Consider the following 12,545-nt stretch of genomic DNA (forward strand, 5'->3'; position numbering starts at 1 on the left):
TGGTTTCTGTCTTATGAGATTGCAATCCAGTACACAGGCCCTGCTGTGGTCTCCAACCATGATAGTGTTTGCACAGCCTCTCTGCCACTTAACCTCAGCACCAAAGCTGCCAAAATGTGCTTACATAAGCTTGCCATCTGGCTGATAGACAAAATGTAACCATCTATACCAATTCCCATTATGCTTTTAGAGTCAGTCATGTCATTGGGATGCTGTGGTTTCAGAGGAGTTTCTTGACTTCTGATTAGGCCATTGTGAATACACAATACATTGGCAAACTTCTATCCTAGAGGTTCTGGTTTCCTAGAATGCTAGCTATTGTCCATTATCCTTTTACATTAATAATAATATAGTTTCAAGAAGTAACACTAGGAGGGGAAGAAGGCACAGTAGATTAGTAATAGTAAATTTCTCACTCTCCAGGTTTGACTAAACAAATGTGTGCCTCAGAGTGAACACAGACTGGGAAAAAATCAGGGAGACTTGGGTCCTCTTGTTACTACCCCAGAAGACCTGAAGAAAAACCCCAAGCTAGGGATTAACCAGTGTAAAGTGCAAAAAACTCCAGAATAGCTCTACAAAAAACATCAAGTGGGAACCCCTGAGGCTAGCTGGGTTTAGCTGAAGCCTCAACAGGGACCACAGAAACTTTTACCTCCTGGATAGTGTGAGAAGTTGAGGGTCTGAGTCCAAATTAACCTCAGCTGATTAGGAATGTCAGGCCCAGCTGTGCTACAGAGACACAGCCCTGGGCAGGAAGAAGTCAGTACCAGAAGCAGTGGGCTTCAGGTACTTGAAGAAGGCTGCAGATTTTGGTTTGGGATTCCAGATCAGAAGAAAGAGCTGAAGTGAAGCTAGAGGCACCATCCTCTTACCCTATGATTAGAAGTGTTCACATTAATACTTTTCATAAAAAAAAAAAATAACGAAACAACAAAGAAAAACCCAAAAGTAAAAATTTACTGTGGGAACAGGGAAGACTAGGATTCCTTTTTCAGAGGACAAAACTGAAATAAAAAAGAAAAAAAAAACAAAAAAACCCAAAAAAACAAAAACTTCTTCCATCCCAAAGTCATATTAAATGAATACCTGCCCATGGACAATTTATAAAAACTCAAAAAAGAATTTAAAAAATCAAATGCGACACAATGAGGAAAAACAAGAAGATTAGACTAGAAAGGGAGATACAAAGTCTTAAAGACAAAAATAACTCTTTGAAAATTAGAAGTGGGCAAGGGAAAGTCAGTGAAGCTATAAGAGACTAAAAAATAACAAAACATAATATAAAGAATGAAAAAAGTAGAACATAATGTGAAGCATAAGAAAAATAACAGATCTGGAGAACAAATGAAGAGAAAATATAATAATAATTGGACTACCTGAAAGTTGTAACCAAAAAAAGGAGCTTTACACAATAATGCAAGAAATAATCCAAGAAAATTGTTCTGGAGTGAACATATAGGGAAAGTAGAAATAGAAAAAAATCCACTGATCACTACCTCAAAGAGTTCCTAAAAACACATATTAATATTATTGTCAAATTTCAAAACCCCCAGATCAAAGAGAAAATATTGCAAGAAACAAGAAAAAAATTTAAATATACCAGTACTGCAATTAAAAATTATAGAGTTCTTATGAGCAGTCACAATAAAAGACCACAGGTCCTGGAATCATATGTACTGGCAATCAAAAGAAGTAAGCCTGCAGTCAAAAATTAGCCATAATATTGAATGAAAAAAATGAATATTCAACAAACTTGCATATTTTTAGGACTTTCAACCAAACCTAAACTCAAGAGAAAATTTAACATATAAGAACTAATACCAAAGATCAATTTCAAGAAATTTAACATGGAAAAAAAAATTTTTACAAGAAATACACATTATATGTTTAATATTGACATCCTCAATTGGGTAGCTCAAAAGAATGATTGCAGCAGAGTTAAGGTAAAAATAACAATCATGTATACAAAAATATCATATCCAACAAAATTGTCTGAATGTTGACATTCAATGAACTTATAGATTTTCAGGAGTTTGTATCAACTAAACCCGAATCAATAGAAAATTTAACACATAAGAGCCAAGATCAAAGATCAGTTTCAATGAACTTAACATGGGCAAATTGTTTATGTTTTTTACATGGAAATGTGTGCCATATGTTTAAGGTTGATGTCAGCAATTGGGTAGCTCAAAAGAAATACTGATGCAATGTTAAGGTAAAAACAGTAATAGTAAATGAGTATAAAGGAAGAACAGAAAGAGACATTAGAGGGAGAAGGAGGGCTCATACTTCTGAAAATCTAATCACATCGGGAATGTGTTAAATAACACATAAATAAGCAAAAAAAAATTTTTTTACACATATACTATCAAGGGTACATTCCAAAATCTATAAAGAAATAAGGGGGAGGAATGGGTGAAAGGGGAAGTAAAGAACAGGGGAAGAAGACAAGGGATGGATCCATGGGTGTGGAGAGGTTAAGTAATAGTAAGTCAAGTTAAGAAGCAGAATTAATACAAAAAGTTAGCAGGGATAGGAAAGATGTGCATATCTATATCTGTATATATGTATATACAAATATATCCTTAACAATAGCCTGCTTGAGGGAGGTGAGGGAGGGAATGAAAATGGGAAAAAAGAATAAAGTAAAAAAAAAAAAAAATGTGCAACAGAAAACAAAAGAACAACCTAAGAGGGAAAACAGAAGGATACTCATTAATATAATTTCTTCTATTATTATATATCCTTTCTTGAACAGGTAATTTATTGTTATATATTTTGAGTCCTCCCTGATGTTCTGCTGGGCAGATGACAATTTTCTGTTTTGTCTTGTCTCAATAAAATGAAATTTAAAAAAAGTAACACTGAAACTACTAAAGAACTAGTTTCCCTTAAAAGCCTCACACATATGTTTCATCTTATTTCCTCTGATGACGCTGACCCTCTCTATCTTATAATACCATGAGATTGCAAAATGGAAACTCTCTGAGCTAAGCAGGTCTCTGGAGTCTGGGTGACTGTGAAAGGTAAACCACTCCTCCTTTGGAGTTTCTAAAACCAGGTATATCTGTTTGCACACAAAGAATTGTTAATATGATAAGAAGGGCATGAACTGCCCCTGGCATTACCTTTATTGTTGCATGTATTTGTGCCTCTTAGGATTACCTGTCAGGCATTTAATCAACATGTATTTTGTGCCATCACTATCACTTTTGGCAGCTGTGAAGCAGACCAAGAAGAGAATTATATCTTTCTCCTTTTGAAATGCTTTTTGGCTATTCTCCTATAAAGCAAAACTTTTCCTAATTGGAGGATTTTCTTCTATAGAGGAACTGTAAAACAGACTGTAGGAATTCCATATATAGGAGTTTCAGTACAGAAACTTTTTGTTACATAATTTTCATCCTAAGAGAATTCCAACAGAGTGCCTGGGAAGATCCATTCATTCTAAGTATTGCTGACCACCACAACTGCAATCAAGAACTGAGAAAAAGACTCTTGGATACCCTATGTTCACAAGAGAGAAAATATCCAAAAATCTTTTTATTTTGCTTACTTTTTAAAGCAATTCACCTGTCTTTAGAGAAATTTTGGCAAATTTTAAATACTGGATACTTTGGAAACAGATACTTTTTGCTTTATGCCTAAGTATCCTAATTATTATAATTTGCAAATCTAGCTTGCTTGGTTGTTGATTTTATTATTAGTTGCTCTTTCTAAATCCCATTCCTAGTAGGAAGATTGGAAAAGACTTAATAGTATCAGTAAACTTTATGTGATGTAGAGCATATCTTGTATCTACTCAGAGAAATTGGACCCTAATTGATAAAAAGTGCTCTCTATTAAAATTAAATGTTATCTGTTGAATTTCTTCCACAGCCAAATTACTTGACTCTGCATATCCTAAAACACCACCTTTGAGAAAGAGGCTTCTCTATCCTTTGCTTTAGACACTTTTTATGCCCCTGGAAGAAAAATAGAAGATAACAAGTCAAGACCAATATCATTGATCTAACTTTCTAACAAACAATTTATTTTCACATTTAATGGACTTCTTGAAATTGAAGATTATATTGCTTAGAGTTGCCACACCCTTTTCAAGTTTTCATTGCTGTGTTACCAATATGCAAGCTTCTAATGACAGTGTAGATGTGCAGACTGACTTTTGCTTTTTCTGAAATTACCAAAGACCACCTTTAATTTACACTAAAACCTGCCTCTTTATTGGGACTAGAGACAAGAAACCTCAATGCATTTCTTTGACTAACCTTGCTAATAATGGCTCTAGATGAAACAAATATGAAGCAACCTTCAGTACAAATTTAAACTTTAAGAATAATTGAGCTTTTGGAGTAATTAAATATTCTCCTTCAGAAGTTTTTTAAGACTCCTAGACAATTTTGTGATGACAGTTTACTCTTTCCCCCAAATTGTTTGGGACTTGTGGAATCATAAATTTGGCCCCACCAGAATTAGTCTTTAATTATACCATAGGGCTAGTGGGGGGGGGGGAAACTACCAGAAACTTGGGAGCATGGTGAAATAACATTAAAAATTTTTAAAAAGATGACATGGTTACAATCCAAAGATGACATGGTTACAATCCAAAACTCTGTAAAACAACATGGAAAGGGAGATGAAATATCTTTGGTCCCTAATTCCAATTGGGGATAATGGAGTCTTGATTTGGCTGCTAGGAACCTCTTACTTGAAAATAAAAAAAAACAAAAAACATACCAATCACAAGTGAGTCCATCTTCCCCTTCCAAATTAAAGTAGATTCTTTAACACAAATGATCTTGCAAAATAGTATGGTCTTAGATTTATTATGGCTTCACAAGAAGAAGCCTGTTTTATGATCAATCAATCTTATTAATCCTATATTAATTGATGAGGGGAAGTTGTGATTAGTTTTACAGCAAAAACACAATTGCTTAAACCAAATAACTTCTAGTGGAGTCTTTCCTCCTGGTTCTTGCTGGAAAATGACATATTAGCAACCATAGGTAAATGGGCTTTCTTCACTTTGTGTATCATTATTATTCTTAGACTTTGATTTAGTTGTTATACAAAGCTATGTGAAAGGATTCTCCTTAGTAGTCTCTTCTTGTTTCATGAAAATATATGAGAAACCTTATAAACTTGCTTCTCATAAACTTGCTTTTTTAGATAGTGATCCATGATGGAGAATAGGTAACTTTAACTACCCCTCCCCCAACACCAAGGATCAAAGTGAGGGAGAAAACTGTGAGACTAAAACTGACTAAATTTTATGAATAACCTCCATTTTGAGACTTCCATTTTGTTTTCTTATAACTCATCTAATTTTGAGTAATTTCATCTGCTTGCACACACCTCTCCCAACTTTGAAAGTGCCAAATTTAATCTCCAGCAAGAAATCATTTTATTTTTTATTTTTTTAAATCTACAAAATTTGTGCAAAATCTGTATTCAGGGTCTTTGTGCTTGCTCAGGGGCCCTGGACCCTATTTGTTCTGCAATTTCATGCCTTGAAAATACATCATATAATAAGAATTTTGTTTCTTCAGTTATTATAAATGCACTCATGACAATCTAAATCTTGGCTTTGCCTCTTACTAGCTAGATAACTTGTGAGCAAGTTACATAATTTAGTTTCAGTTTTCTCACTTGTAAAATAGCTTCAGCTATAAAATGAAAACAATTATATTTATGCTACCTATCTAAACATTATAGGGTTGTAAGGAAGTCCTTTGCAAAATATAAAATACCATATAAATGTTAGTATCTATTATTAGTAATAATTTAAATAATATTAATGATTAATATATGACTTTGCTTCTCTCTGGGGCTTTGGCACTGACCTCAGCTGACCTGCTTCAACCTTTGGCAGTAGATGCCTCTTAGCCTGGAACCAGCTTTTCTTTCTTTTACTCTTTGTCTTTGATGTTGTTGTGAAAAGATCACTGGATCTGTAGTAAGAAGGCCTTAGTTTGAATTCCAATATTGCCACTTATTACCAGTGTGACCTTGGGCAAGTCACTTTTTCTTGTCTGGGCTTATATTTTCTCCTCTGCAAACAAAGGTGTTGAACTAGATGACCTTTTTAGGACCCATTAAACTGTGGTAGTTGATGCTTGGTTTAGCCCTTTAACTCTGAGTTCTATCTAATTATATTTATGGTCATATCTACAATTTAAAGTCAGATCTCAATACTAATTTTTTTCTAATATTCTAGTACCTAAGACAGAGCTCTGTTCAGACAAAACCAACTTGAGAGAAAATATTAACTACATATTTAAAAAAAAGATTTTTAAAAAGATTATGTAAATTATATCTAAGTATTTATATTTATTCATGATTAGTAATTTATTAATTTTTTCCAGTACCCTTCATTCTTACTGGCCTTAATCTTTATGAAAATGCAAGTGGCTTTGGAACAAACAAATTTACAACTGTTAATAAGGAGCTTAGTGATCTATAGCTTTTTTTTTTTTTTTTCTGCATTTATTTGTCAATCACTCAGCAAAACTGGGGTAATGTTTCTGTTGTTTTTTGTTTTTTTCTTTCTTTTTTCCAGAAAACTGGAAAGAAAATAGTACAAGAGTAAGAAAACTAAAATTCTAGTCCCAGTTTTGCCACTAACTTGCATTACAGAAATTCATGAATTGATGAGAAACTTCCAAATGTAAATCAAACTTTGCTTTTTATTCAACACAGCAATCTAAGTACTATGCAAATTCAAAATTCATCATTTGATTAGCACTTACTCAATCTATCCAAATTGCTTCACTTTCTAAGCCTAAATCTGTAAAATGAAAATTGGACAACACAATGTCTAAGGTTTCTTTCTGCTCTCTGTTATGTTCTAAGGTCTTTCTTTTCTAACTCAGACTTCTACATTCCATTCTCATCACACATTTTATGTTCTCAGCTACCTTTGAAATCTACTATTCTAGGATTAGAGAGGTGAACCTTACAGTCTTATTATGCATAGCTTCAAGTTAACTACAGACACAGCACACTCAGGGCTTACAGGATGATCATATATTAAGAACACAAAGACAAAAGAGTACCAAAAATACTGACTAGAATGGTGAGGGGTATGGAAACAATATAATTCTAATCCAATATAAAGTTGTAGCCATAATTGAGTACCATGACAATTGTCTTCAACTATTTGAAGGGGACTATCATGTATTAAGATATATGCTGTTTGTTCTCAGAAGGCAGAACTAGAAACACAGCATGGAGCACACAGACAACACATTTCAGTTCAAAGTCAGGAACTTTCTAGTAATTAAGAGTAACACAGCAAAGAAAGGGATGTGCAGTTTTGTGAAGCAAGGAACACCTCTTTGTGGAACATTTTTAGGCAGAAGTTAGTAATTTGCAAGAGTAATATTGTAGAGAAAATTCCTGCATGGAACAGGAAACAGAAATGTGACTCTTAAGTCCTGGACCTATCCAATCAATATGACAATATAACATAAATAATCCTAATACAAGTCAAAATGTGATGTGTCATAAACCTCATGAAATCATAGAATTTCCATTATTGGAGCTCAGTGGTCACCTAGTCCAATTGATAACTAGAAAAGAGTCTCTATTACCATATTTGAAATAAGTGGTCACCCCGCTCTGCTTGAAGACCTCTGGGAAAGGGAGACCAATTACCTCTGGACGCAGACCACTGCAATTCTTAATAGCACCAATTATTAAAAACTTTTTCCATTACATCAAACCACAATTTACCTTTCTTCAATTTCTACCTGTTGTTCTAATTCTGCTGTTAAGGACCAAATAGAACAAATCAAATTTCTCTTATATATGTAAGGCTTTCTAGTACTTTAAGATCGCTATCATGTCTCTCTCCCCCCCCCATTTTTCTTTTCTTTTCTTTTTTTTTTGAGGCTGGGGTTAAGTGACTTGCCCAGGGTCACACAGCTAGGAAGTGTTAAGTGTCTGAGATCAAATTTGAACTCGGGTCCTCCTGAATTCAAGGCTGGTACTCTATCCACTGCGCCACCTAGCTGCCCCCTGCCTTTTCTTCTTCAGGCTAAATGTCCCCCTTACCAGTATCTGTGAGGGGTTGGAGGAAGGAGATAACATGCTAAGGATGGGAGCTGAGATTTTAAAAACTTTCATTCTCTAAGTGCAGAAATCTCTCCTATAGAATCCTTGAGAGTTAATTAAATTGCTTTTGTTCAGAAAAAGCCAGTGATAGAGAACTTCTCACTTTTTGAGTTAGCTCATTTCACGGGACATTTTGAAATTAAGAAAGTTCTTCTTTATGGTGACAAAAATATACAATAGTAATAGCAAAGTTGACACATAATATTTTTACAAAATATTTTCATATCCACTTAATCCTCAAAGCAACTTTGAAGGAGGTAGTGAAAATTTTATTATCTATGATTTATAGATGAACAAACAATCTCAACAAGGTTAAATGTCTTGCTCAGGATCATATATTTTATAAAAGTAAAAAGCCCATGTTTTTTGCCTCCAAATCAAATGATCTTTCCACTCTTCTCAAATACATCAGTAAGAACCAGGGAAAAGAGAAGAAAGAAAGAAAGAAAGAAAGAAAGAAAGAAAGAAAGAAAGAAAGAAAGAAAGAAAGAAAGAAAGAAAGAAAGAAAGAAAGAAAGAAAGAAAGAAAGAAAGAAAGAAAGAAAGAAAGAAAGAAAGAAAGAAAGAAAGAAAGAAAGAAAGAAAGAAAGAAAGAAAGAAAGAAAGAAAAAGAAAGAAAGAAAGAAAGAAAGAAAGAAAGAAAGAAAGAAAGAAAGAAAGAAAGAAAGAAAGAAAGAAAGAAAGAAAGAAAGAAAAGAAAGAAAGAAAGAAGAAAGAAAGAAAGAAAGAAAGAAAGAAGGAAAGAAAGAAAGAAAGGAGGGAGGGAGGGAGGGAGGGAGGGAGGGAGGGAGGAAGAAGGAAGGAAGGAAGGAAGGAAGGAAGGAAGGAAGGAAGGAAGAAGGAAAAAGGAAGGAAAAAGGAAGAAAAAAGGAAGAAAAAGGAAGAAAAAAGGATGGCAGTAAGTTGGCCTTCTATCTTCTCAAGAAATGTCATCTTCTCTGAGAAGAAATCGGAAAGTGTAGTGGATCTATGTATAGTATGTATAGATTATCAGCAAGCTTATATAGCTACGATACTGAAAAACATTCAGGCTTTTAACATCTGTAGATTAGATAATTGACATGCATTATTGCCTGGTTTACCACGAAGAATGATTAGAGCTCGTGAAATGGTCTGCCATGTGGTAGTGTGTCCTGTACAATAAACAAAGAAATATTGCCAATTTTGACAGTTGTTGCACAGTGAATTTATAAAAATATTCGGCTTATTAACATAGTTTCTAGTAATGGTTTTCCTTTATTGATATATATTTTCCCCTCCCTTCTACCAGGAATTCTCAAGCACATATTATATTATAGTATTGTGGTGGGCAACTTGAAAATTGCAAAATAGATCCCAAATGTGGTCTACCATTTTTAGTACTTAATAATCTTGTTGGAAAGACAAGACATAATGAAATGAATTAACAATATCATTGTACTGGTAACCTAAAAACCCTTGAGTCTGAGTTTCAGCCCTACTAATCACTTGCTGTGTGACTGGGAAATTACTTTTTCTTTTCTGAGCCTCAGTCCCTATGCCAATACCACTTGAACTATACATCTCACAAGGGTGTCATGAGAATCAAATAGGTAATGGATGTTAAATGCTAAATAACTAAAGTATCTATTAATGGAAATGACAAATGAGATAACTGACATAATATCCTAATGTCAGATATTATTGTTGTCAGGAATACAATGGTTTTTCAAAGCAGGAATTACCACCAGGAATTCCAGTCATTTTAAGTATTGTAATCTGTAAAACACAAAGCAGGGAGAATACTCTATTATATACCTGAGGTTAAGCCTCAGCTCTGCCTCTAAACTAGCCCCATGTCTTTGGGCAATTTATTAAGCTTCTTAAGGACAAGGATTATTTCATTTTTGCCTTTGAAACTCCAGCTATTGCAACAATGTTAGGCACACAGTAGGATCTTATTAAAGTTAACTGCTATGACCTTCATTTTCTTCATCTTAGATTCCTTCCAGCTTTGACACACTATGATACCATATTTGAAAGCATTAAGTAGTAATGGATATTTGGAGATATGTTTTAAGATCAAGTTTTCCAGCAATATACAATGCACCTATTTTTTCCTTTATTTTGATGATTTTATATTGCATTAGAATGTATCAGTAAACCACTGAAAAGATTGAAATATTATAATTTTGACTATTGGATTAAATTTGCAATACTTACATGAGGAATATCTTCAAATGTACCACATACTAAGGAAACAGTTATGTCAGACGATGCAAGCATCATGGCAATCACCAAAAACAAAAACAAAACAAAACCGACCCACTAAATGGCTTTCCCAAGAACAAGTCATGCCAGACTAATCTCATTCCTTTTTCAATTGCCTTTCTTGACTGGCAGATTAAAGGAATGATGTAGACAAAGGATCTGAACTGTAAAATACATTAAGGATTATCTAATTTAACTCCCTACTATGTTCTGTGATCATTTTAGGCTAGAGAGGTTAAGTAGCTTGTCCAAGATTGTGTAAGCAATATGTAGCAGAGCTTGAGTTCAAAATGGAAAATAAAATAAATCTAAAATAAAAATATATTTTCCTTCATACTCCACTGACTAATAAGTTAAGTCAAATTTATCAATATAATAGACAAAGATTATTGCTCTATCCTTATGGAGATGTCAAGATTTTTTAAAGTCAGGTAGCATCAGAACTAGTTGAATAGTTCACATTGTGTTGAAAAAACACAAAGATTAGTCCCTCATAGTTTGCTGTCAACTTGGGAAGTCTAGAGATGACTCTGAAATATTTCAGGGATCTGTATTTGACAATGAACAATTTAATACTGACCTGGATAAATGCATAAATGGAACAATATATCAAAGTAGATGACATAAAGCTCAAAGGATTAATCAACACATTGTATGACAGAGTCAGGATTCAAAAAGTTCATGGCAGGTTTTATAATACTGGACTAAATCTAAAGAGATAAAATTTAATAGGAGTAAGCTCATATATAAATCTTATATTAGGATTAGGTTAAAAAATAACAGATTTGCCAAGTACAAGATCAGAAGGCATGGCTAGGCAATAGTTCATGAGAAAATATTTGGGAGTTTTGATGAACATAAGTCAACACATGTGATACTTCAAGAGATTTGTGAATTCATTGATGTTGGATACCCTTTTCAATAGTACAGATAATAATAATAATGTATTTGTGCTTTCTCCTTCTGTAGGATTCTTAGCCATAACTCTATAGGGCAATCACTCAATTTGATAGAGAACTTCTAGATAGCTTCATGGTGCATAGTTACCTATGAACCCATCAATGGTTTCTTGACTCATATATAACTCACATTCTTTTCTGTTACATGTTTCTTTAATAATGTCTTTTAGACCACCTTCTGTGCAATTTTTTCTTGGTAACATATTGCAGTCTTTTCCCATTCCTCATCATAATTGTGAATTTGAATGGGTTGAACTCTCCCATAAAATGGAAATGGATAGCAGAGTGGACTAAACATCTAAATCCTACAATGTGTTGTTTATAAGAAAACATTCATGAAGCAAAAAGACACCCACAGAATAAAGGTGAGAGGCTGGAACAGAATCTATTATGCTTCAGATAATGTTAAAAACAAACAAACAAACAAACAAAAACAGGGGTAGCATATCTCAGAGTAAAAGCAAAAATAGATCTAATTAAAATAAGAAAGAAACTATAATTTTCTAAAAAGTACCACAGACAATGAAGTACCATCAATATGAAACATATATTCAGCAATTGGTATAACATCCAAATTTAAGTGAGTTAAGAAATAGACAGCAGAACAATATTAATGGGAGATATCAATTATCCCCTTTCAGAACTCAATTATTTCAACCAAAAAATAAACAAGAAAGAAACTAAGGCATTGTAGTGTTCTGATTAGCTTTCTGGAGGTCTCAGGACCAGCCTTTGTTTCAACCGAATAATCACCATGAGAATAGTCAGGGATAAAGTCCAAAGTCTTTATTGCTTCCTTCAGTCTCCCAATCTGCATCAGCAGTCTCAGCCAATCAGCCAGTCAGCAGTCTACTTCTCAATGTAATGCCCTGCTTTCTAGAGTTTCCAAGTTAGGGTGACAAAACATACCATTGGTTTCTAGAGCCCCCACACCAGGGTGGATTAAAATACAGTGTCCAGACTAGCTCTCTGGAGGATCTCGGGACCAGCTTCCATCCTTGGTCTTAGTGCAGAAGAGATAAAGGCAGAAGAACCACCATGAGACTGGTCAAGTTGTCTCCTCTGATTGAGTTTGTCCCCAGGTTATACATTCTATTACAATTAAATCAATTCATCATACTGAATGTAAGCCAATCATCATATCACTAGGGAACCATTATTTGTTGTAAGATTAAATCAATCATACTAAACTAGAGAATTATTAATCACCATGCTAAACTAAACCATTGTCTTATCACT

The 12,545-nt window shown here is 33.9% G+C and overlaps 1 protein-coding gene and 1 long non-coding RNA gene across 7 annotated transcripts in view; one reads left to right on the forward strand and one right to left on the reverse strand.

Moving 5' to 3' along the window:
• The window catches only part of TTLL11 (tubulin tyrosine ligase like 11), a 250,784-nt gene that overhangs the window by 95,131 nt on the left and 143,108 nt on the right, over window positions 1-12,545 (reverse strand). The window contains exons 7-9 of one of the 6 annotated variants that reach the window (XR_012486781.1): window positions 5,847-5,954; window positions 2,716-3,968; window positions 1,831-1,917 (exon numbers count right to left, since the gene is read on the reverse strand). The exons of 3 other annotated variants lie outside the window; for them this stretch is intronic. Coding sequence is in view for 2 of the 3 variants with exons in the window: in XM_074292974.1 (XP_074149075.1) it covers window positions 3,950-3,968; window positions 5,847-5,954 (127 nt within the window). In the remaining variant the exon portion in view is untranslated. Of the gene's footprint in view, window positions 1-1,830; window positions 3,969-5,846; window positions 5,955-12,545 lie in introns of those variants that run through there. 2 more of the 6 variants (XM_074292974.1, XM_074292976.1) reach the window with 2 other exon arrangements.
• LOC141557397 (uncharacterized) overlaps window positions 1-12,545 on the forward strand; it is an 88,124-nt gene that overhangs the window by 58,556 nt on the left and 17,023 nt on the right. The gene's annotated exons all lie outside the window — the stretch shown is intronic.

Source organism: Sminthopsis crassicaudata, chromosome 2 (assembly GCF_048593235.1).
Source record: "Sminthopsis crassicaudata isolate SCR6 chromosome 2, ASM4859323v1, whole genome shotgun sequence".
In the NCBI taxonomy this organism is placed as follows: domain Eukaryota; kingdom Metazoa; phylum Chordata; class Mammalia; order Dasyuromorphia; family Dasyuridae; genus Sminthopsis; species Sminthopsis crassicaudata.